The sequence below is a fragment of the Ovis canadensis genome, chromosome 13 (genome assembly GCF_042477335.2).
Source record: "Ovis canadensis isolate MfBH-ARS-UI-01 breed Bighorn chromosome 13, ARS-UI_OviCan_v2, whole genome shotgun sequence".
NCBI lineage: Eukaryota > Metazoa > Chordata > Mammalia > Artiodactyla > Bovidae > Ovis > Ovis canadensis.
Window position 1 is genome coordinate 86789787 of NC_091257.1, and position 22553 is coordinate 86812339.

General features: G+C 45.5%; 1 protein-coding gene across 8 annotated transcripts in view; it reads right to left on the reverse strand.

Moving 5' to 3' along the window:
* The window catches only part of PTPRT (protein tyrosine phosphatase receptor type T), a 1160687-nt gene that overhangs the window by 735362 nt on the left and 402772 nt on the right, over positions 1-22553 (reverse strand). For all 8 annotated transcript variants that reach the window (XM_069548590.1, XM_069548586.1, XM_069548589.1 and 5 more), the window contains exon 3: positions 1310-1581. In XM_069548590.1, coding sequence (XP_069404691.1) covers positions 1310-1581 — 272 coding nt within the window. The remainder of the gene's footprint in view (positions 1-1309; positions 1582-22553) is intronic.

Genomic DNA, 22553 nt, shown 5'->3' on the forward strand with positions numbered 1-22553 from the left:
CACAGTACATCTGAAAGAAGTGTACCATGAGTTTTGAACTGAAGGATGCCTACGAATCTCCCAGGCACTCAGCTTGCCCCCTTAGGTCCCTCTTCTGCTTTAGACTCCAGAGAAATTTCTCCAAAAATAGATCTGACTATGTCACTTTCTGACTTAAAGCCTTCCATCTGTGTGTATGGATATCAACTGCAAACAGGCGCAAAGGAGCTTAAAGAGGGAAGAAAACATTCTAAAGCTGGTTTATGGTGATGATTCTGCAACTCAATAGATTTACTAAAAATCACCCGCTTGCATGCTTAAAATAAGTGGATTCTATGGTATATAAATTATACCTTAATAAAGTAATTTAAAAACTTTCAACAGTCCCAGGCCATGACAACATGGAGCTATGTTCCTCTAAGTGCGCCCATGGGCTGGTGGCATCATGTACCATGTATGTCAACAGTCCACAATGAGATAAGAGGTGTTCAGAAAGTGTTCCAGCAATTTGGCCTTGCGGTGACACTTTTACCGCAGTTTATAAGAGTATTGGTCCACAGTGAGTTAAGGAGGAAAAAACTGGTCTTCCACTACAGATGGTTTGAGTAGTGCTGCTCTAGGCTAGAGAATAAATCTACTCTCCTTAGCCTGGCATTCAAAGCCCCGCAGGACCTACCCATCCCTGCAGGTTTAGCTCCCAGTATATCTTCCTTTCAATATACCTATAAGCAACCTAGTTTCCAAACTCTGCCAAAATCTCTCACTTACTCCTTCAATCCATGGTATCCATCACCCCCATTAATGCAAACGCCTTTCCCTTCCTTCTTCAATAAGTATTTGTTCATCTTCAAGACTCAGCCTAGCTGTCTTGTCCTCTTAGGAGTCATCATAATTGTCTTGCCCACAGACACCCTCTTCCCCAGGGGCAGTATTTGACTTGTTACCTTTCTGAACCTCAATTTTTCATCTGTAAAATAGGCATAATAATAGCACCTCCCTCATAAGATTGTTATAAGAAATTATTTGCTAGAAGGCTTCAGTGTCTGCATCCCTCCAACATCCCATGGAATCCACACGCATTCCACTATACTGTGTTTATATAAATAAACAGTATCAATCAGTCTCCTCCTACAAACTGTGATCTCCAGGGAGGCAGGGGCTATACTGGATCTCTCCTGCATCCTCCAGGACTGATTAGCAGAAGCAGCTTGGTAACCACGAGGTGAACAAGTAAGTACATAAAATCTTTCCTAGACCAAACTTCCAAACAAGAGGGCAAGCGGTATATAGGTAATTACTCAAAAAAAAAATATATGATAAAACACCATACCTGGTAGAAATGTGGCCAGAAGGTGCTGATGGCAAGCTCTGCCTTCACCCAGCCCTCGGTGACCACCCCAGACACGTTCCAGACGGGGTTTCCCTGGGGTCCACCGTTCACCTTCACATAGACATTTAGGGCCCCTGGGCTGGACCGGTCGCGGCTGGAGAAGTAGTAATGGAAATCAATGCAGTGGGTGTCGTTCTCCTTGAGGGTCGGCAGGAGAAGGTGGGCCTTCTGGCCAGAGGCCCTCCCAGAGCTGTTCACCATCATGAAGGATCCTGGAGACCCACAAAAAGGGCGGGAGGTAGAGACAAGGAGAGAGAAAGAAAATCCTTCTGAAAACCAGTCACACCTGGAAACACGGTAGCCAGAAATCCAGTCCCTCTAGGAGGGTCTGGTTGACCCCCAGGAACCCACATTTCCTTTCTGAATTCAAGTATCCTCTTCTGCGATTGGGAATAAAAGGTGCTACTCGCCAAGGTGGTTTTGTAAGAATTAAGAGAAGGTAAGACACAAAAACTCTTTCTACAAAGTAAACAGTCTATAAAAACATACAGAACAACAACAAAACTCACTAAGACCAGCAGCTCCTAGAGGAAAAATGGAATAAAAACTCAGGAATTTAGTCAACTGTAACCTCCAGGGATGAAATGAGGTGGAATATAACCTCATTCAAGCTCAGGTGGTCTCAATGGAAGCAGAAGCTCTGCCAAACCAGGGTGTTGTTCTAACATATTACACCTCGAGCCTTGCATTAATACAAGAAATATACCGGAGGACATATACAACTACAGTATACTCAAGAAAGCAAAGAAGACCTTGAAGATATGTGAGAACCGACTGAAAGATGGAATGGAGAGTAAGTAATTCTTGCTGAGAACTTAAGGAGTACCAGTGTGAGGCTTAGTTTATTTATATTTTGTTCAATTTAATCTTCAGAACAACCCTGGGAGAAGAAGGCTTTTCATTTTTTTTTTTTTAATTTTTAGTTTTTTATTTTTTAAATTTTAAAATCTTTAATTCTTACATGCATTCCCAAACATGAACCCCCCTCCCACCTCCCTCCCCAGAACATCTTTCTGGGTCATCCCCATGCACCAGCCCCAAGCATGCTGCATCCTGCGTCAGACATAGACTGGCGATTCAATTCACATGATAGTATACATGTTAGAATGTCATTCTCCCAAATCATCCCACCCTCTCCCTCTCCCTCTGAGTCCAAAAGTCCATTATACACATCTGTGTCTCTTTCCCTGTCTTGCATACAGGGTCATCATTGCCATCTTCCTAAATTCCATATATATGTGTTAGTATACTGTATTGGTGTTTTTCTTTCTGGCTTACTTCACTCTGTATAATCGGCTCCAGTTTCATCCATCTCATCAGAACTGATTCAAATGAATTCTTTTTAACGGCTGAGTAATACTCCATTGTGTATATGTACCACAGCTTTCTTATCCATTCATCTGCTGATGGACATCTAGGTTGTTTCCATGTCCTGGCTATTATAAACAGTGCTGCGATGAACATTGGGGTACATGTGTCTCTTTCAATTCTGGTTTCCTCGGTGTGTATGCCCAGAAGTGGGATTGCTGGGTCATAAGGTAGTTCTATTTGCAATTTTTTAAGGAATCTCCACACTGTTCTCCATAGTGGCTGTACTAGTTTGCATTCCCACCAACAGTGTAGGAGGGTTCCCTTTTCTCCACACCCTCTCCAGCATTTATTGCTTGCAGATTTTTGGATCGCAGCCATTCTGACTGGTGTGAAGTGATACCTCATTGTGGTTTTGATTTGCATTTCTCTAATAATGAGTGATGTTGAGCATCTTTTCATGTGTTTGTTAGCCATCCGTATGTCTTCTTTGGAGAAATGTCTATTTAGTTCTTTGGCCCATTTTTTGATTGGGTCGTTTATTTTTCTGGAGTTGAGCTGCAGAAGTTGCTTGTATATTTTTGAGATTAGTTGTTTGTCAGTTGCTTCATTTGCTATTATTTTCTCCCATTCAGATGGCTGTCTTTTCACCTTGCTTATATTTTCCTTTGTTGTGCAGAAGCTTTTAATTTTAATTAGATCCCATTTGTTTATTTTTGCTTTTATTTCCAGAATTCTGGGAGGTGGATCATAGAGGATCCTGCTGTGATTTATGTCTGAGAGTGTTTTGCCTATGTTCTCCTCTAGGAGTTTTATAGTTTCTGATCTTACATTTAGATCTTTAATCCATTTTGAGTTTATTTTTGTGTGCGGTGTTAGAAAGTGATCTAGTTTCATTCTTTTACAAGTGGTTGACCAGTTTTCCCAGCACCACTTGTTAAAGAGATTGTCTTTACTCCATTGTATATTCTTGCCTCCTTTGTCAAAGATAAGGTGTCCATATGTGTGTGGATTTATCTCTGGGCTTTCTATTTTGTTCCATTGATCTATATGTCTGTCTTTGTGCCAGTACCATACTGTCTTGATGACTGTGGCTTTGTAGTAGAGCCTGAAGTCAGGCAAGTTGATTCCTCCAGCTCCATTCTTCTTTCTCAAGATTGCTTTGGCTATTCGAGGTTTTTTGTATTTCCATACAAAGCTTGAAATTATTTGTTCTAGTTCTGTGAAAAATGTGGCTGGTAGCTTGATAGGGATTGCATTGAATTTGTAAATTGCTTTGGGTAGTATACTCATTTTCACTATATTGATTCTTCCAATCCATGAACATGGTATATTTCTCCATCTATTAGTGTCCTCTTTGATTTCTTTCATCAGTGTTTTATAGTTTTCTATATATAGGTCTTTAGTTTCCTTAGGTAGATATATTCCTAAGTATTTTATTCTTTTCGTTGCAATGGTGAATGGAATTGTTTCCTTAATTTCTTTTTCTACTTTCTCATTATTCGTGTATAGGAATGCAAGGGATTTCTGTGTGTTGATTTTATATCCTGCAACTTTACTATATTCATTGATGAGCTCTAGTAATTTTCTGGTGGAGTCTTTAGGGTTTTCCATGTAGAGGATCATGTCATCTGCAAACAGTGAGAGTTTTACTTCTTCTTTTCCAATTTGGATTCCTTTTATTTCTTTTTCTGCTCTGATTGCTGTGGCCAAAACTTCCAGAACTATGTTGAATAGTAGCGGTGAAAGTGGACACCCTTGTCTTGTTCCTGACTTTAGGGGAAATGCTTTCAATTTTTCACCATTGAGGATAATGTTTGCTGTGGGTTTGTCATAGATAGCTTTTATTATGTTGAGATATGTTCCTTCTATTCCTGCTTTCTGGAGAGTTTTTATCATAAATGGATGTTGAATTTTGTCAAAGGCCTTCTCTGCATCTATTGAGATAATCATATGGTTTTTATTTTTCAATTTGTTAATGTGGTGAATTACATTGATTGATTTGCGGATATTGAAGAATCCTTGCATCCCTGGGATAAAGCCCACTTGGTCATGATGTATGATCTTTTTAATGTGTTGTTGGATTCTGATTGCTAGAATTTTGTTGAGGATTTTTGCATCTATGTTCATCAGAGATATTGGCCTGTAGTTTTCTTTTTTTGTGACATCTTTGTCAGGTTTTGGTATTAGGGTGATGGTGGCCTCATAGAATGAGTTTGGAAGTTTACCTTCCTCTGCAATTTTCTGGAAGAGTTTGAGTAGGATAGGTGTTAGCTCTTCTCGAAATTTTTGGTAGAATTCAGCTGTGAAGCCATCTGGACCTGGGCTTTTGTTTGCTGGAAGATTTCTGATTACAGTATCAATTTCCGTGCTTGTGATGGGTCTGTTAAGATTTTCTATTTCTTCCTGGTTCAGTTTTGGAAAATTGTACTTTTCTAAGAATTTGTCCATTTCTTCCACGTTGTCCATTTTATTGGCATACAACTGCTGATAGTAGTCTCTTATGATCCTTTGTATTTCTGTGTTGTCTGTTGTGATCTCTCCATTTTCATTTCTAATTTTATTGATTTGATTTTTCTCTCTTTGCTTCTTGATGAGTCTGGCTAATGGTTTGTCAATTTTATGGCTTTTCATTTTATTGAAAGACTGAGTAACTTACCCTGGACCACTCAGACAAGGAAGGATGAGACCCAGATTCTCTTCGACCTCAAAGTTGATGCTATTTTTACGGCCTGCAGAAAACATGACTATTATTTTCAAACACTCCAAGTGAGCCTCTTGGAGTTTCTTTGACAGATTAAATGGTCGTTTCTGGTTCTTCACCCTCCCTGGATCCACACTCTTTGCCTTTGACTTGTCCCTGCTTCCAACCGAGGCAGAGAGCGTGTCCTCATCCCTTGCTTTGAGCTCCACTTGCTTTGGTCAGCAGGATGCTAAGAGAATGAGGCTTGAAACGTGCTTGCCCAGCCAGGCTTGCCCTCTTGCGCTACTGCTGTCTTCCAGGAGAAGAACATGCCCCAGGTAGCTGCTGCCCCTTCGGCTTGAGATCGAGGACAGACACGTGTGGAAGAGAAATAAGCCCAATGGAGAGTAAAGAACCCAGCCAGGCCTCCCATGTAGCTGGGAGTACAGCCACATAGCCAACAAGCCCAGCCTGGGTCAGCCAATCCACAACAGAGGCTCAGACCCAGGAGTGTGAGAATAAAATGTGCGTTGTAACTTCCCTCTTGGTTTGCTAGGTGCATTATTGCGGCAACAGTTCCCTGATGATGGTCATCTGAGAGCAGCCCTATGGAAGAAGTCACAGCGGGGCACATTTCAGTTCAAAGGCCCTTTTAACAAGTAGAATGGACGCAAAACTGAGGTGGACTACCTGGAGACAAAGCGAGTCCCTCATCACCACAGGTGGCTAAACAGAGTCTGGACACATTGAGCAGACGTCGAAGGAACTTTCACCATCAGCTGTGAGGGCCGAACTCTGTGACTTAAGAGTCTTACAAGTCTATGGAATAAACTGAATCATAAAACACAGTAGATAAACTCAAGTGATTCTGCAATGAATATTTCCACCAAGAAAACCGCTGCTGCTTTGAAATCTTATTTTAGGCGCTAAAATCTCCAATCAGAATGAAGCCTTAAGACTACTTGTCCTCAACCAAGATGAGCCACTCAATAGCTATCAGTAGCCTCATTCTTTCACTCTAATCCCCAGAAGACTAACAGTTGCCAGATACTCAGTGCTAGGCAATCCATATCTTGGGGTTCTAAAGGGTACCAGTCATTCACAGCCTGTATCCGCTGGGTTTGAAATAAATTTTAAAATAGACACAGGAGACAGAGTTCAAAATCTCCACTTTACTACAGAGCTGGATTAGAGAAAGGAACATGGACTTGAGGACAAATTAGGCTTTCTTGCACTTTCTCCCCTGAACCAGCATGCAAAGTAGTTAGACCATCGAAGATGCCTTCCTTCCAACTCTACCTAGATCTCTAAGGCTCATTCCTGAAATAAGGCAACAAGAAGCAAGGTGATAAAGGGAGCAACCTGAACCAATGGCTACCAGACTTTCAATATCCAATATCTTTCAATATCCAATAACTTTGAATATCCAAGCAGAAAACTCACCCACTCCCCTGAGTAGGAGCCTTGGAAAGTAGAGAAAAAGCAGTATCTCACCCATGTTTCCAAGCAAATCAAACTTCCTAGTTTATAGCTAGGCAGCAACCCTGGTACATGGGGAGCTGTCCCTTGTCAGATGTTGTCTCTAATCGTCACACCCTCCCGGCAGCAAGAAGGCGCCACTGCATTGGGGAAAGAGGCGCAGAGAGAAGCCGGCACCTGGGCCCTCACCTGTTTGCTGATCTGCATCCCCCAGGGTTCCAAAGGTCTTCCTGGGATGGGAGAGTGCTGACTTACAAGACCCACAAGCCCCTGGGCACAGAGGCGGGCGCAGCTGCAGATAGGGAAGGCAGCCTGAGAAACAAGCGGTGACTGGGTTCTCTATCAGAATCCTGGGATGCCCCAGAGACATTTAAGCACCTGTGCTCCAGCCAGTTCACACACCCGGCTTCTTACTGCCCACAGCACAGTCGGGAAAGTTTCCCATCCACCAGCTCAGGTTCCCCCTTCTTTGCATCCTAGCTCTAGTGATGAAGCAGGCTCACTGAGAGGGTGGAGCCAGGTAACATCCATCTACCCCAGCAAGTCTAGGAATCCTCTCCATTGTGTGGCCTCCATGACTGTTAATAAAGGATGCTGCCATTTCTCTGAAGGCAGAGCTGGTGGAAGTGCATGGCCCTCCACCAAGCCTTCATGTAGTAGAAACTGCTGGTTGACTAGCAAGCCTGTCCTCTCTGTGCTGGGCAGAGCTGGACTATACTCCCCAGCCTCCTTTCAGAGTTTGGCGAGGCCATGCAACTGGTTTCCAGCCAACAGGTCCTAAGGATGAAGGCTGCCACTTCCTGGCTTGACTCTTCAAGGCGGACAACCTCTACCCTCACCCAGCTCCCACTGCTTCATCCTCCTTTAATCTCATCCTTCACAGGATGATTCCTGGACCAGGAGTCTCAGAATCACCTGGGAGCTGGTAAGAAATACACACTCTTGGGCCCCACCCCACATCTACTGAATCTGAATTTGCATTCCATCAAGATCATGAGGTGCTGTATATGCACATTCAGGCCCCGGAGTCACTGCCGCGTTGTCTTTTTCCTGTCCACCAACTGAAATGACAGGATTCCAGGAGCCTGAGGGACAGAAAAGCCACAATTAAAGGAACCGAGTTCCCCGAATGACCATGACCACGAGGAAGGCCATCACCATTAGGAACACTCTTTGCGGACTTCAAGCAAGGAATAAACTATTATTAGGTCATTAAGCCGGTGAACATCTGACGTTCACTTCTGCAACTAGCATTATCGTTATTATTTTGGCATCCCTGCAGAGCCCCTGCTTCCTGCAAGTCCCTTTTCTTAAGCAGATAACATGAGCAATGACAGTTACTAAGCAAGGCTGCGAGATGCTACAAACAGGGACATCATTGAGAGAAGCGTCCTTGGGTGAAAAGAAGCAGAAAAGGCTGAGAATGAAAAACATGGGTTCGCAGAAAAAAAAAAAAAAACTCGAGAAGGAAATAAACATCCTGAACCTTCGTTAAGACACTTCATGTCTCAGGGAGACCAGAGTGGGTTGCATTAGGGCAAACTGTGTTTCCCACTACCCTCACCCCTAATGTCATTCTGTGGGATTTCACATGCATCCTCAGGCCTGCAGACCAGACAGAAAGGCATACATTAGGGGGCAAGGATCAGAGAGATATAAGAAAACTGAAACAAATGGAAGAAAATGACTGCCCACGCCTCCCCACCCAGCTGACCTGCAAAGAAGGGGAGGGTCAGGCCAGAAGGGACTGGTAGGATGGAGCCCTGCTCAGGAATGTCCCAGTGAGGCTGCCTTGGAGTCCAAGAGACAGAGTGTAAGAGAGGACCCTCTGGGGACGTGGATGGGAAGCTCAGCAGCACCTGGTCTGCCCACAGGATGGGGGGTATGGTGACACTGGGAAGGGCCTCCAGAACAGCAACTGTGGCGAGGGTCTCCTTCTATGCCCTGCAGGCAGTGGGCTTCCATGAGGAGTCCAGAGCATAAGTATGTTCTTATACTCATGCACTCAAGACCAGCCCCAAGGATTCTCACAAGTGACTTGGGAGAGCCTTAGGAAGGCAGAAAGGGGCTTGGCAGACAAGCAGGTAGAGACTTGGGGACATAAGATTTAGACCTGGATTAGTGTCCAATCACCACTGTAACTATACCACAAACTCAGTGGCTTCATACAACACAAACGTATTCTTTCTTTTAGAAGTCTAAAATCAAGGTGTTATAAGGCTGCGCTCCTTTTGGAGGCTTCAGGAGATAAACTGTTTCCTTGCCTTCAGTGGTTGCCTGCATTCCTCGGCTCATGGACCCTTCCTCCATCTTCAGAAGGCCATCACTCCAACCTCTGATTCCACAGACACATCTTTTTCCGACTTTGACTCTCCTGTCTCCTTCTTAAAAGGACCCTGAACAATTAGGATCCCCCCAGACAGTTAGGATCATCCCTCCACTGCAGTGTCCTTAATTCAATGACATCTGCAAAACCCCTTTTGTCATGGAAAGTAACATATGCATCTTTGCAGATATTTGTGTTAATATGACTACAAACATACTTCTAAGCTACTGAATCAGATATAGAAGAAGGATAGCAGATTGAATCAGAAGCCAGCAGGCATGCACTGTCTGAACAACAGTTGCCCCAGGGAATCTGAGTGCTACTATAAGTGTAACAGGTCCCTTGCAGTATTAGATCCTGTCACCATGAATGTCTTATAATAGAAGCATGGGATAAAAAGCAAAATGTAGGGTTGAACCATTTGGCTCCCAATCTAGACAGAAAAAGAAAAAGTTCTGGGAAAAGAGCAGGGAAGACCCACGTTTCAGCAGGGGAAATTCCTCAGGGCAACTAGCCCATGGAACCATCGCATCATCCGTGGCTCCTCAGACACCCACTCCCACATGTGTTCAGGCCATCTTCCAAGCTCATCGGACTGGTGACCTGGAGCAGAAACGTGCTCTGTAGTCTGGCTGCTCAGTATCTGAACTCTCTTCCCATGTCTGGGGAACTCCTCGAGTTTTAAAGCAGAGCCCACTTCTGCTTTGGAAATGGAAAGGACCAGATGCCCCCTGTCCCAGCCTCCTCTGTAGCGAGGCCTCAGACACACGATCTCAGGTCTACCAAACAGGCACACCCAACCCCAATTTCTGAACCAGACTCTAGAGACTGGAGTCTCTGAACCAGGGCTCAGCGAAGGAGAGTCTGTGTGGAGAGGGCAGCAGCGGACGGTAGCAGAGGCAGAGGAAGGTGCCTCTGAGCTGCAGAGACAGCAACCACAGAGGACCCTGAAGCAAACCCAGCCTGGCTGGAGTAGAGCACAGCCCCTGAGCACAAGACACAGAGGCAGGGGTGACTAACGCAACCAGGGTGAATCAGAAGGTCTTCCAGGAACGGACTGAGCTGAGCTGGCATCTGAAGAGTGAATAGAAGTCAAACCTCACCAATCACTGAGCATATTATGAACCCTGATAATAGAATCTGACTAGCTTTAAGCCCCTTCCTGTACCTGCAGGAATGCCAGCACCAAGCAACACTCCCTATGTATTGATATTTCCAGAAGTGCCCACAGCACCCCAAGGAATGACACCAATCCCCTCGTTCTCAGGGCGCTTCCAGATGCAGGTTCCCCCATATGCCCCTACCATCATTTGTGATGGCTCGATGACTGGGTGGGTCCTTGTTCCTGTCTCTCTGCCCTGAAACAGACTCAGGGGACACACAATACAACCGCTTTGGCCCCAACGTCTGGAAGGTTGGTTCTAGGGCCAGCTCTTTCTGCAAACCCACAAGGCTTTTTTCCTCCCCCTCCTCCATCAGGGTCTATGCTCACCATTGCCCTCTACAGTTAGCTCTTAATTCCACTTGCCATTATCTTTCATGATGGATTTCTTCCTCCACCCGTGGCCAGGCAACAGGCTTCCTCTAGTATTCTCATAACCGCAAGGGGCTGGTTTTTTTCCTCTCCTGATGCCCCTTCCACAGGAGTATTGTCAGCCTATCAGGTTTAGTGTAGATCAGAAGATGTAAAGAGATACAGGTGATATAGCTCTGAACTCCACACATCAGAGCATGCAAGCCTCTCCTCTTTCCCAGCTGGGGTTGGTCCCTTCCATCGAAGTGCTCCTGGTGGCAGTCTGGGAGGGCATTTCTAGTAAATCAAACAGCATGTGCAAAGGCAGAGAGGCAGGAAGCCGCAGCAATCCACAGCCAAGCCTGGTATCTCAGCGAAGGGTGGGATCCAGCCATCTACAGCCCCACACACATCAAGCCCCCCTTATAGAGGTCTGGCCAGGCCCTCTAGAAAGGAGGGAAGGCTATCTGGGCTGAGCGCAGGCCGGCCTGCCGTCACAGAGATTGCTCAGGAATGAAAGCCCGCATGCATCAGCAGCACAGTGGGGCCCTCTTTGATCAACAGGTTGTCTTAATTAATACCATCCCGGGGCTGTCAGTTTCCTGGAGATCAAAAATGAGCCCGTCATTATGCGAGATCAGTCAGAAACAAGAAAGAGAAAGACTGTAAATACATTCTCCCCCTCCCCATTTTTTTTTTCTCCCCTTCAAAAATCTACTGGCGTGATCAGGAACATAAAACAGCCTTAGTTTCCTCATAGTTATTACACATAGTCCCCAAAACTGTGGAATTAAACCAGGAAGTACTCTCTGGCTGGCCATAAATTTTGCATTTTTTTCCCCTTCGTGCATAATAACGCCTTGATAAGAGCCCCGTTATTGATGTGTCTGCGACACAGATCCCCTTTTTGGAGGCAAAAACGCTTCTCCGCAGCAGATGGTGGCTATTGTGTTTACACATGAGCACCTCAGGATTGCATTTCCTCACGTCGGCAGTAAAAAGAAAGCCCTGATTGAGTTTTTAATGGCTTTGCACATTGTTCATTAAGATTACATGAGTGTGCTCGCGACTGGCAGCTGAAGGCCTGGAGCTCCGAGAGCTGGGAGCCATCCCTGCAGACAGGTGGCCCTGCCAGCTTCCAGCGCCAGCACCTACGAGGAGGGAGCGGATGGTGGCAGGACCCAAACGCTGCCCGCAGCCAGCGCAGCTGTGATGGCATGGAACACGTCCTGGACTTGCAGTCAAGAAAACCGGGTCTCAGTCCCACACCTGTCACTCCTCGGCTGCCTCACTTTGAGCAAGTCAGTGAGCCTCCCTGGACCTCACCGTCCTCATCTGTAAAGTGGGATAATGAAAGCTACACGTCCAGGTCTTGTCGTTGCTTGGTTTTTGGTGTATATTACATGAAACACTGGACCTGACTCAATAAGCATTAATTTCAGAACAAATGGCCAGCAGCAGGTGACAACGAGCCAAATGCAATTTATGTTTGATGTCACTAATGCTTATTAAGAACTTAGTACATGTCAGGCATGATCTAGGAAATAAAATTTTAATTTAATTTTAATTAAATATAAATAGGCATGCATTGCTATTAGCTACTAAATCAGAGAACGCAGTTCTAGACCCTAAAGTCTCTGCTTATTGAACAAGTGTAATTAGTATGTTTAAAACTTTCTACCTCTGTAACTTGATCTGACATTTTTCCACATCCCAGTGAAGTCATGCCATGTTATCTCTGATCCAAAGCAGGGAGCATGGAGGAAAAAAGTCTTTTTCCCAAAGTTACAGAGGTATTAACAACCAGAGACATCACTTTGCAGACAAAGGTCTGAATAGTCAAAGCTATGGTTTTTCCAGTAGTCATGTATGGATGTGAGAGTTGGACCACAGAGAAGGTTGAGCACCAAAGAACAGATGCTTTCAAATTACAGTGCTAGAGAAGACTCTTCAGAGTCCCTGGGACAGCAAGGAGATCAAACCAGCCAATCCTAAAGGAAATCAACCCTGAACATTCATTAGAAAGACTGATGTGGAAGCTGAAGCTCCAACACTTTGGCCACCTGATGTGAAGAGCCGATCCATTGGAAAAGACCCTGATGCTGGGAAAGATTGAAGGCAGGAGAAGGGGACGACAGAGGATGAGATGGTTGGATGGCATCACTGAATCAATGGACATGAGTTTGAGCAGGCTCCAGGAGTTGGTGATGGATAGGGAGGCCTGGTGTGCTGCATCTCATGGGGTTGCAGGGAGTTGGACACAACTTAGCAGCTGAAAGAGGTAGAAACTCATGAACACACCCATTACACTTGCTGAACAAGCAGACAATTGAGGGTCTAGAACTCCATTCTCTGAATTAGTAGCATTGTGTGCCTACTTAAATTTTATTAACATTAAATTAAAAATTCATTTCCTTAGACATAACTAGCCATATCCCAAGGACTCAGCTGATACCATGTTTTACAGTGACAACAGAGAAAATCCCCACCATCAGAGACAGTTCTATTGAATAGTGCTGGCCTAGAAATTGCAGATTACTCATAAGAGAATAACAAATTATATCCAGGGGAGACACCGGAGTTTAACTAATCCAACCACCTCATTTTAGAAATCCCAGTGTGGGGAAGGGACTTGCTTAAGGGTCACACAAGACAGTGAAGGCTCTGGGTCAGGTTTCCTGACTCCTGCTTCAGTTTGTACCATGAACAATTCTGCCCACCACGCTTGAGTTCTACGGGCACGGCACCAGTTCCACAAAGAGTTACTTAAGATCCTGGGCCAGGGGCAGGGCAGGGGAAGGGAAATGCCGCCTCCAAGAGACAGAGTTCTTTTTTTTTTTTTTTCCTGGCCACCTGGCATGTGAGATCTTACTTTCTGATCAGGGATCAAACCCACACCCGCTGCAGTGGAAGTGCAGTCCTAACCAATGGACCACCAGGGAAGCCTGGAGGCAGAGTTCTCAAGCATCCCAGTGCCAGACGTCTTAAAGCAGAAGTATGCACACACAGGGCACTCACTGCCCCAGCTCTGAAATGCAGTTCAACCCCTACCTGTTGAGCCACCAGCCCCAGGTACAGGGGATCCTGCAGGGCACTCACAGAGAAGCCCTGCAGTTACCTGGTCTTGACTAGAAGCCCAGCTACCCCTCTTTTGCCTGGATGATCTCAGATGAATTGCCTAAACTCTGTGAGCCTCAGTTTCCATTTTTGTATTCCACAAAGATACATCTTACTCAGTAGTCAGGACAAGTAAATGAAACAATTTATAAAGTATCCAGATAAGGATTGTCCTATTGTAGGTCCTCAAACAAAAAAAATAGCTCCTTTCTTTCCCCAAGTTTTTTCAATATAGTGGGGAGGCCTCGAAAGACTGAAGAAAAGAGCAGCAGAGACTCTGCTGAGAAACAGAATGGAATCTGTTGCCCTATTCTCACCCCTTGCAAGTCATCAGTCATCAAATCCTGGGGCTGATTTCCCCTTGTGTTTCCTGTATCATCTTCTTCCTCTCCACTCTCACAGCTACTGGACTACCTTGTGTCCAGGACATTTGTGTTACGGGCTTTCTGTCTGTTTCATGGATGTTTGCAACAACTTCCTACCAGTTTAGGCCTTAATTCCTTTACCATCCAATGTAGCAGCAAGTAGCCTCATCTCCCTACAATGTAAAACCAGCTGTGACATATCTTCAACTTCCTAGGAAGTCCTTTTTTATAGGAAACTTTCTGTCTCCTATAAAGTCCAGAGTCTTTCATGGAGATGTTTGAAAGCCTCCATATTTGGCTTCTATTTCCTGCCTTGCATATGAATACTCTCTCACTACACAGCCCTCAACCACTCTATGGTAAGTTAACAATGGTTTCCCATAGATGCCCATGTTGTAATCTTTCAGTTCAGTTGCTCAGTCGTGTCCGACTCTTTGTGACCCCATGAATTGCAGCACGCCAGGCCTCCCTGTCCATCACCAGCTCCCGGAGTTCACTCAAACTCATGTCCATCCAGTCGGTGACACCATCCAGCCATCTCATCCTCGGTCGTCCCCTTCTCCTCCTGCCCCCAATCCCTCCCAGCAACAGAGTCTTTTCCAATGAGTCAACTCTTCGCGTGAGGTGGCCAAAGTACTGGAGTTTCAGCTTTAGCATTATTTCTATCTTTGGAGCCTGTGAATATGCTGCCTTACATGCCCAAGGTTGCAGATATAATTTTTGATCAGATGACCCTGCGATAGGACTATTGTGGATGAGAAAGGAGGAAGAGGCAGAATCAGAGAGGGAGGTGAAGAGACTCCGCTGCTGGCTTTGAAGATGGAGGAAGAAGCCACAGACCAAGAAATGGCAGTGGTCTCTAGAGACGAGAAAAGGCAAGAAAAGCTTCTCCCCTCCCCCAGAGCCTCCAGAAAGAGACTCAGCCCTCCAGACCCCTCAATTTTATCCCAGTGAAACCCATTTAGGACTTTGGACCACCAGAAATCGCTGTTACAGCAACAATGGGAAACAAATACACACTCCAGACTTCTCTGCATCTGGGTCTTTGCTCAAGTGATGCCACTTCTGAAATCCACAATGCTTGGCCCTGTCATGGTCCCTCACTAGATTATTTAAATACACGTCTCTCTTCGTTTTCACTGAAGCCTAGAGAATGGTTATTCCTGCATTGCTGACCCTACCCATGGCTCTCTCATAGCTCTCGTGGACACAGACTAATTTAAAAATCCAGGATGATGAAGTTTAGCTGTCTGATCACAATAAAAGGGCAGGGGGCACACAAATGTCAAAAGACACAGTGTACCATAAAGTAAGAAAATATATGGGGAAGAGAAACAGAATTCTACCAGAAGTATCATGAAAACTAAACATCATTAAGTCAGTGATAAACATAAGGATCTACCAATAGCTAGGGTAACAAACACATTTGACATTATTCATACTATCAATGAAAGCTTTCTAATTATCATGCATCAAAAAAAAAGGAAAGAAATGTGCTTCCTTTCTAACACAACAGACAATCAGGGCGGGAGGGGGATTAATTATAGCTTAATGGATACATAATATCTATTTAGAACAAAGAAAATACATCCTGAAGTTTCAAAGGCACAGAACACTTGTGAACGTTTTTTTTTTTTCCAGAGTCAGTTTGTGTGAACAAGTAATAACTATTTCTGTAATCATTCATTCAGACCAATAAGTTGAGGTTTAAGCATTTCATATGCAAATGTGTTAAGGCAATTCTCCAGGAAACAGCTATCTGAAAATCCATGTAGGGGTGGATAATGTAGCTGAAAAATGGAATTAAACTCAGGGGACTGGATTTGAAGGTGCTGCTGGAAGGAGGCTCTCGGCATGAACCGTTCCCCCCAAGACCTGGTTCCTACCTGGGTGCCTGCATTCCTTCCCCATTCCTGAGAAAAAGATGGAAAGTGAGGGAAAGAGGGAGAGAGAAAAGAGAAGGAAAGGAGAAAGAATGGGGGAAATCAGGAGAGGAGGATAACTCAGAGGAGCAGACAAGGAAGATGAGGAGAGGAGACACAGAGAGATGCAGAGGGGACGCAGGAAGGCGAGAGGGAGGTGGTGACGCCAGAGAAACACAGTTCAGGTGAGGGAGAGAGCACTGAGCCAGGTGGGAGAGGAGGGGAGGAGGACGGTGATGGAGACCGAGCAGAATAAAACCTGAACCCCTTAACATCTTCTCACCCCCTTTGCTCCCAAATCAAGTTCAAGCAAAAGCCTTCTCACGACATTCTTTTTCTGGACCTTCACAATAATCATATGACGAAACCAGACGCAGATAAACATCACAGGGCACACCAGGCTCTCGCCATCTATGATTACATAACTCGCCTCCCCCAGTATCGCAGCAGCAGCATCTCAACATCCCAGGGGGAAAATAAGCATGCTTGTTGGAAACTCAATGGAACCCAACACAGGATAGAATGAGATGTCGGCGACATAAATGATGAAATCTAAGGCTTTGTCTGAGTTGCTCTCTGACACGGGATTAGCAGGACTCTTTGAGCAAAGTCAGAAAAGACAATGGCACCCCACTCCAGTACTCTTGCCTGGAAAATCTCAGGGATGGAGGAGCCTGGTAGGCTGCAGTCCGTGGAGTCACTAAAAGTGGACATGACTGAGCAACTTCACTTTCACTTTTCACTTTTGTGCATTGGAGAAGGAAATGGCAACCCACTCCAGTGTTCTTGCCTGGAGAATCCCAAGGACGGGGGAGCCTGGTGGGCTGCCGTCTCTGGGGTCGCACAGAGTCGGACACGACTGAGCGACTTCACTTTCACTTTTCACTTTCATGCACTGGAGAAGGCAATGGCAACCCACTCCAGTACTCTTGTCTGGAAGATCCCATGGATGGAGGAGCCTGATAGGCTGCAGTCCATGGGGTTACAAAGAGTCGGACACGACTGAGTGACTTCACTTTTCACTTTTGAGCAAAGTCAAGACAGAACTGATGGGCAGGAAATGCCCCTCTCCCTTCAGACTCCACCCCCTTCCCGTGCATCCAGCTTCGTCACAGGTGCCTCTGTGAGTGAGGGATTCTCTCTCCATTTCTTGACCTGGAAAACAGGCATGCAGCTAGAGCTTCTGAAGTCCCTCCAAGCGGAGAAGTCAAGGAGCTACAGTCACATGACTAGTTAGTGGTATGGAAGGAACCAGGACTGGCTTGGATTTTCTTTTTTTATATATATATAAATTTATTTATTTTAACTGGAGGCTAATTACTTTACAATATTCTAGTAGTTTTGCCATACATTGACATGAATCTGCCACAGGGGTACATGTGTTCCCCATCCTGAACCCCCTTCCCACCTCCCTCCCCATCCCATCCCTCTGGGTCATCCCAGTGCACCAGCCCAGAGCACCCTGTCTCACGCATCAAACCTGGACTGGCGATTCATTTCACATATGACACTATACGTGTTTCGATGCCATTCTCCCAAATCATCCCACCCTCGCCCTCTCCCACAGAGTCCAAAAGACTGTTCTATAGATCTGTGTCTCTTTTGCTGTCTCACATATAGGGTTATCATTACCATCTTTCTAAATTCCATATATGTGCTGTATAGCACATTAGTATACTGTATTGGTGTTTTTCTTTCTGGCTTACTTCACTCTGTATAATAGGCTCCAGTTTCATCCACCTCATTAGAACTGATTCAAATGTGTTCTTTTTAATGGCTGAGTAATATTCCATTGTGTATATGTACCACGGCTTTCTTATCCATTAGTCTGCTGATGGACATCTAAGTTGCTTCCATGTCCTGGCTATTATAAACAGTGTTGCGATGAACATGGGGGTACATGTGTCTCTTTCAATTCTGGTTTCCTTGGTGTGTATTCCTGGCTTGGACTTTCTAACTAGGCCCCTCATGGAAGGAGGGTGAAGGAGATGAGACCCTCTGCCTTGGATCTTGTTCCAAGAGAAAGTCATCTTCATTTTCCCACAAGAATTCCTTTCTCGTATTCATCACACTTGCTCATTAATAACAACAGCAGCAAACACATATTGTCACATTTGACTTCTATTCATTCTCTTAATTCTAATATCAGCTCTGTGAAGTGGTTGCTATTATCATCCTTGTCTTACAAATGAGAAAACTGAGGAACAGAGAGGTTAGGTAACTTGCCCGAGGCCACACAGCTGGCAACAGGGCCAAGATTTAAACCCAGGAGGACGTTCTAATCATCTATAAGCTCTTAGGCTCCAAACCACAGTAGCCTGTTGTATCTGCAGGCAAGGAATGATCATACATTGTCTTGGGTTGGCTGGCCGTGCCCTGGGGAGCTGGTGCAGGTAGAAAGAGGGGCAAAGAGTGGGAGGAAAGAACAAAATTGACAATCAGTTGTCAAGCTCCTGTCACATTAAGAGTAAAGAGAACAACAGGGCTTCCGGGAACCTTGTCAGACCCCAAATTGTTCTTGACATTCACTGGGCTGAGGCCTTTGCTTCTGCAGCTCTAAATCTCTAAATCGAAATGACATGGAACTAAAATATATATATATTTTAAATCTCCAAACTCTTCACACATCCGTTGGCATGATAATATTTTGATTAGTTACATTTATGCTCCAATTACACTCGGAGAATGTTCAACGGTATTTTTATATATAGCATGTTTGCCATGCTCCATGGAAAATACTAGATTATTTCTTCGTATTTTTGCAATGGGAAAAGCCACAAATGGAAGAGGGGGGGAAAATGCAAAATGAAGAGATGACTAAGCCTGTTAAAATAGTGCTGCTTTGGCTTCACATTACTAAATTGGGTCACTGCTATTATTTCCCAAGTTTTAAAATACCAGGACTTGGAGAGACATGAAGTATTAAAGTCTACTTTGCCTCACCCGACACTTGTATTGCCCCCACAACATCTGGGTGTGATTCTGAAAGCAACCTGATCATGTATCCATGGAGTGTCAAGGTTAATTCTGGGGAAGGTTTGTGTTTTTATGCTTCTTTTCCTGGAGAGAGGATCCACCTCTACTTCAAAAAGGTCCATAATCCTGTCCATAATAAACAGATAAATATGTACGTAAGTCGAGAGGTCACCTGAGCTTTGCAAAATGCCTGCCCTAGAGATGCTGGGATGGACTTCACTGTTAATGTTGGCTAGGTGTCCTCACGTTATTTTGTTCTTGGTCAGCAAACCAGACTGGTTGGATGGGGTGAGGGTATTACACTGTGTAATGCTGGTATCACACGGGTCTTTGGTCCTGCAGAGAGTTGCTACAGGTTGTCTGCACCCCAATTCCACAACAGCCTCCCCTCAAATCCTTAGCCACCAGGGCTCGCCTTATCCACTGTTTTCCTGACCTCTGCATCCCTAAGTCATCTAGAACCTCTGCTTCAGTTTCTCCCATGAGGCTACCTGTGTGAAAGCTAATTCCTCCACCTGTTTCCTTCCCAAATTCCCTGGAGCCCAGCATTTTGTAAATGGAATGACGTTCAGTTCTAACCTCAAATATTACCTGCACACTTACCATGGGTCTGACATTCTAAAGCAACAGCAGTGAGCAGGACAGTCTTTGCCCTCATGGAGATTATGCCAAGTAAAAGGCAGTTATGGGGACATGGGAGGTTCCGTGACTGTGTGCATATGGAAAGAGATATAGCCTGGACTTGACTAGGGGAGGAGATGTACAAGCAAAGAAAATGACAACTTGCTTGAGCAAAGAAACTCCACGCTGAGCTCTACGGTTAGAGAGGTGTCAGGTGAACCGGGAGCAGAAAGCATGTTTCCAGTGGACCAAATAGCCTCCTTCAAAGCCAAAACACAAGACAGTCTCTAGATCGTAATGGGGCCAGAAAGAACGGTAGATACAGAGCAGGTACCCTGTAGACTGCCTCTCGAACCTCTCAACCTCACCGTATAGATAAGGAACTTATCAGAGGGGTACTGTGACTCGTCCAAAGTCACAAAGCCAGAAGGTGGCAGCATCAGGATTCAAACTTAGGTCTGTCTGGCTCCAGGATCAGTGCTATTTTCCTCTAAAGCAGTGGTCCCCACAGTGAAGCATGTGAATCGTAATCACCTGGAAAGTTTGTTGAAAGACTGCTGGGTTTCACCCCCAGTTTTGGGATGAAGCCTGAGAATTCTGAAAAGTTGCTAAGTGAAGTTGATGTAGTGGATGTGCGGGCCCCACTTTGAGAACTGCTGGACTGAACCCTGATGAGCAAGGGGTCCATAACTTTGGGCAGGTGGGCCAGCAGTCTTGCTCCCTCTCTCTGTACTGGACTGGGAAGCATGCTAACCTTCTGGAGAAGGCGCCCTCCTCCTCCAGGGCCTCACCCTGTGCATCTCGTTTAGGGACAAGAGGGCTCTGACCACTGACCATCAGACACTGAGGTTCACTCTACAGCCCAACCTCTGCGAGGCCTCTCTGCTGATATGAGCAGCCCCCTTCAATCATTGCTAATTACCAAGAATATCATTAGACACTTATTGACTCCCCGAAATGTACTAGGGTCTGCATAGAAAATAGCACAATAATTATTCCTCCTCTTTTACCATCCTCTAAGGAGCTACAAGAATTTGACAGCTGTTATCCAATTAATCCTGACAGCTTTTGTTTTTAAAATGTAAAGGCATGTCTTTCATCTAAGATAGGAAAAGCTATTTCCTTTTTTGAGGTGAGAATGAGGGCAAAGAGAGGCCAAGTGAAATGGCCAACATCACTAGGGTCATTTCTTGCCCTCTCTCCTGCAAGAACAGCGGAGTAAGGTAGGATCTGGATTCAGACTGCCCGACCAAATCCCAGCTCTGTCAGCTACCAGCTGTGTGACCCTGGGCAAGTTACTAAACCTCTCTGAGCCACAGTTTCTTCAACCGTGATGTGAAAATAATGACAGTAATAGGAGAACCTGTCTCACAGATTTGTTATGAGAATTAAATGTGTTTATATACAGTATGTACTTAGAATGGTGGTGGTTTGGTTTAGTCGCTAAGTCGTGTCCGACTCTTGCGACCTCATGGACTATAGCCTGCCAGGCTCCTCGGCCCATAGGATTCTCTAGGCAATAATACTAGAGTGGATTGCCATTTCCTTCTCCAGGGGACCTTCCCGACCAAGGAACTGAACCCAGGTCTCCTGTATGGTAGGCAGATTCTTTACCAACTGAGCTTAACATATCTTAAGATCTTATGTAAATGTTAGTTGTCATGGACATGGGCAGCAGCAGTAGCATCCCCAAGCCCTCCTGTGGATATCTGACTACAGCAGAGGGTAAGACAGTTGGCCCTACCTACCAGCAGGATCAGGTATGTTCCAGGCTCACTTCTCATGCACATGAGGACTCCAGAAGGCACCAGGAAGCCGTGACTCTCCCCAGTTTACCACAAGGAACATTTTCCTTTACCATTGGTTCTCCAAATGTGGCCCCCAAACCAGCTACATCAGTATCACTTGGGAACTTGATAGAAAAATAAATTCCTGACCTACTGCATCAGAAATTCAGGAGAGTGGCCCAGTCACTATGCTTTCACAAGCCTTCCAGGTGATGTGGATCCATGCTCCAGTTTGAGAACCACTTTTCTGTGTGTGCAAACAGGCTCCAAGGGACCCAGCCTCTTTGGGTGGACCATGATAAGCCAGGAGATTAGGCCAGCTCCTGTCCACTGGATGGTCCCTGCATTTCCTCTGAACAGACAGGCCCCCTGGGGTCACAACACTGTAATACGGGGCCAGAGCCTGTGCTCTTGACCATTGCCCTACACTACCCTGCATGAAACTGCCTTCTCAGTTTGCACTCCCAGGAATGCCTCTGAGCATCGTCTTTGTGGGCCAGGTTAGGGAGGGGGCAGGGGCTTTCATCACCGTGGAAGGCAACCATGATTGGCTCTACACATCAGAGGGCAGGAAGGAGATACCTAGAGGGAAATGCTAACTCACAGAAATAGATGCAGAGGATCCCCCAGTCTTACCTGTATTTGTGAAGCCACTAGCATGTCCCCCTGGTTCTCAACTGGGGCTATGACATCAAGTCCGTCTGACATCCTTCACACCTTCATCCCAAACTGCTCCTTCTTCTGCTCTCTTCCTCTACTTCGAAACCTGTTCCCAGTCCCGCTGATTGCAAATCTGACATCCTACTTCTATCTGACCTCTTCCCTAATATCCATCCCCAGCCTCCTTCCCTTGCCTCACTTTTTCTACCAAAAGCCACTCTGGGCTCCTTGACCACGAGGCAAACACCCCTCTCCCACTTGGTTACCTCCCTCTTCCTGTTTCCTCCCCCATCCAGTTCAGGGGGCTCCACATTCCAGACCACCGAAAAACCCCTGCCAGCTCCACCCAGACACGGACAGAAAGACAGAGCAGGACCAGGTGAAGAAGCCCTAGGGCTGAAAGCCACCACGCAAGCGATGGGCTCTG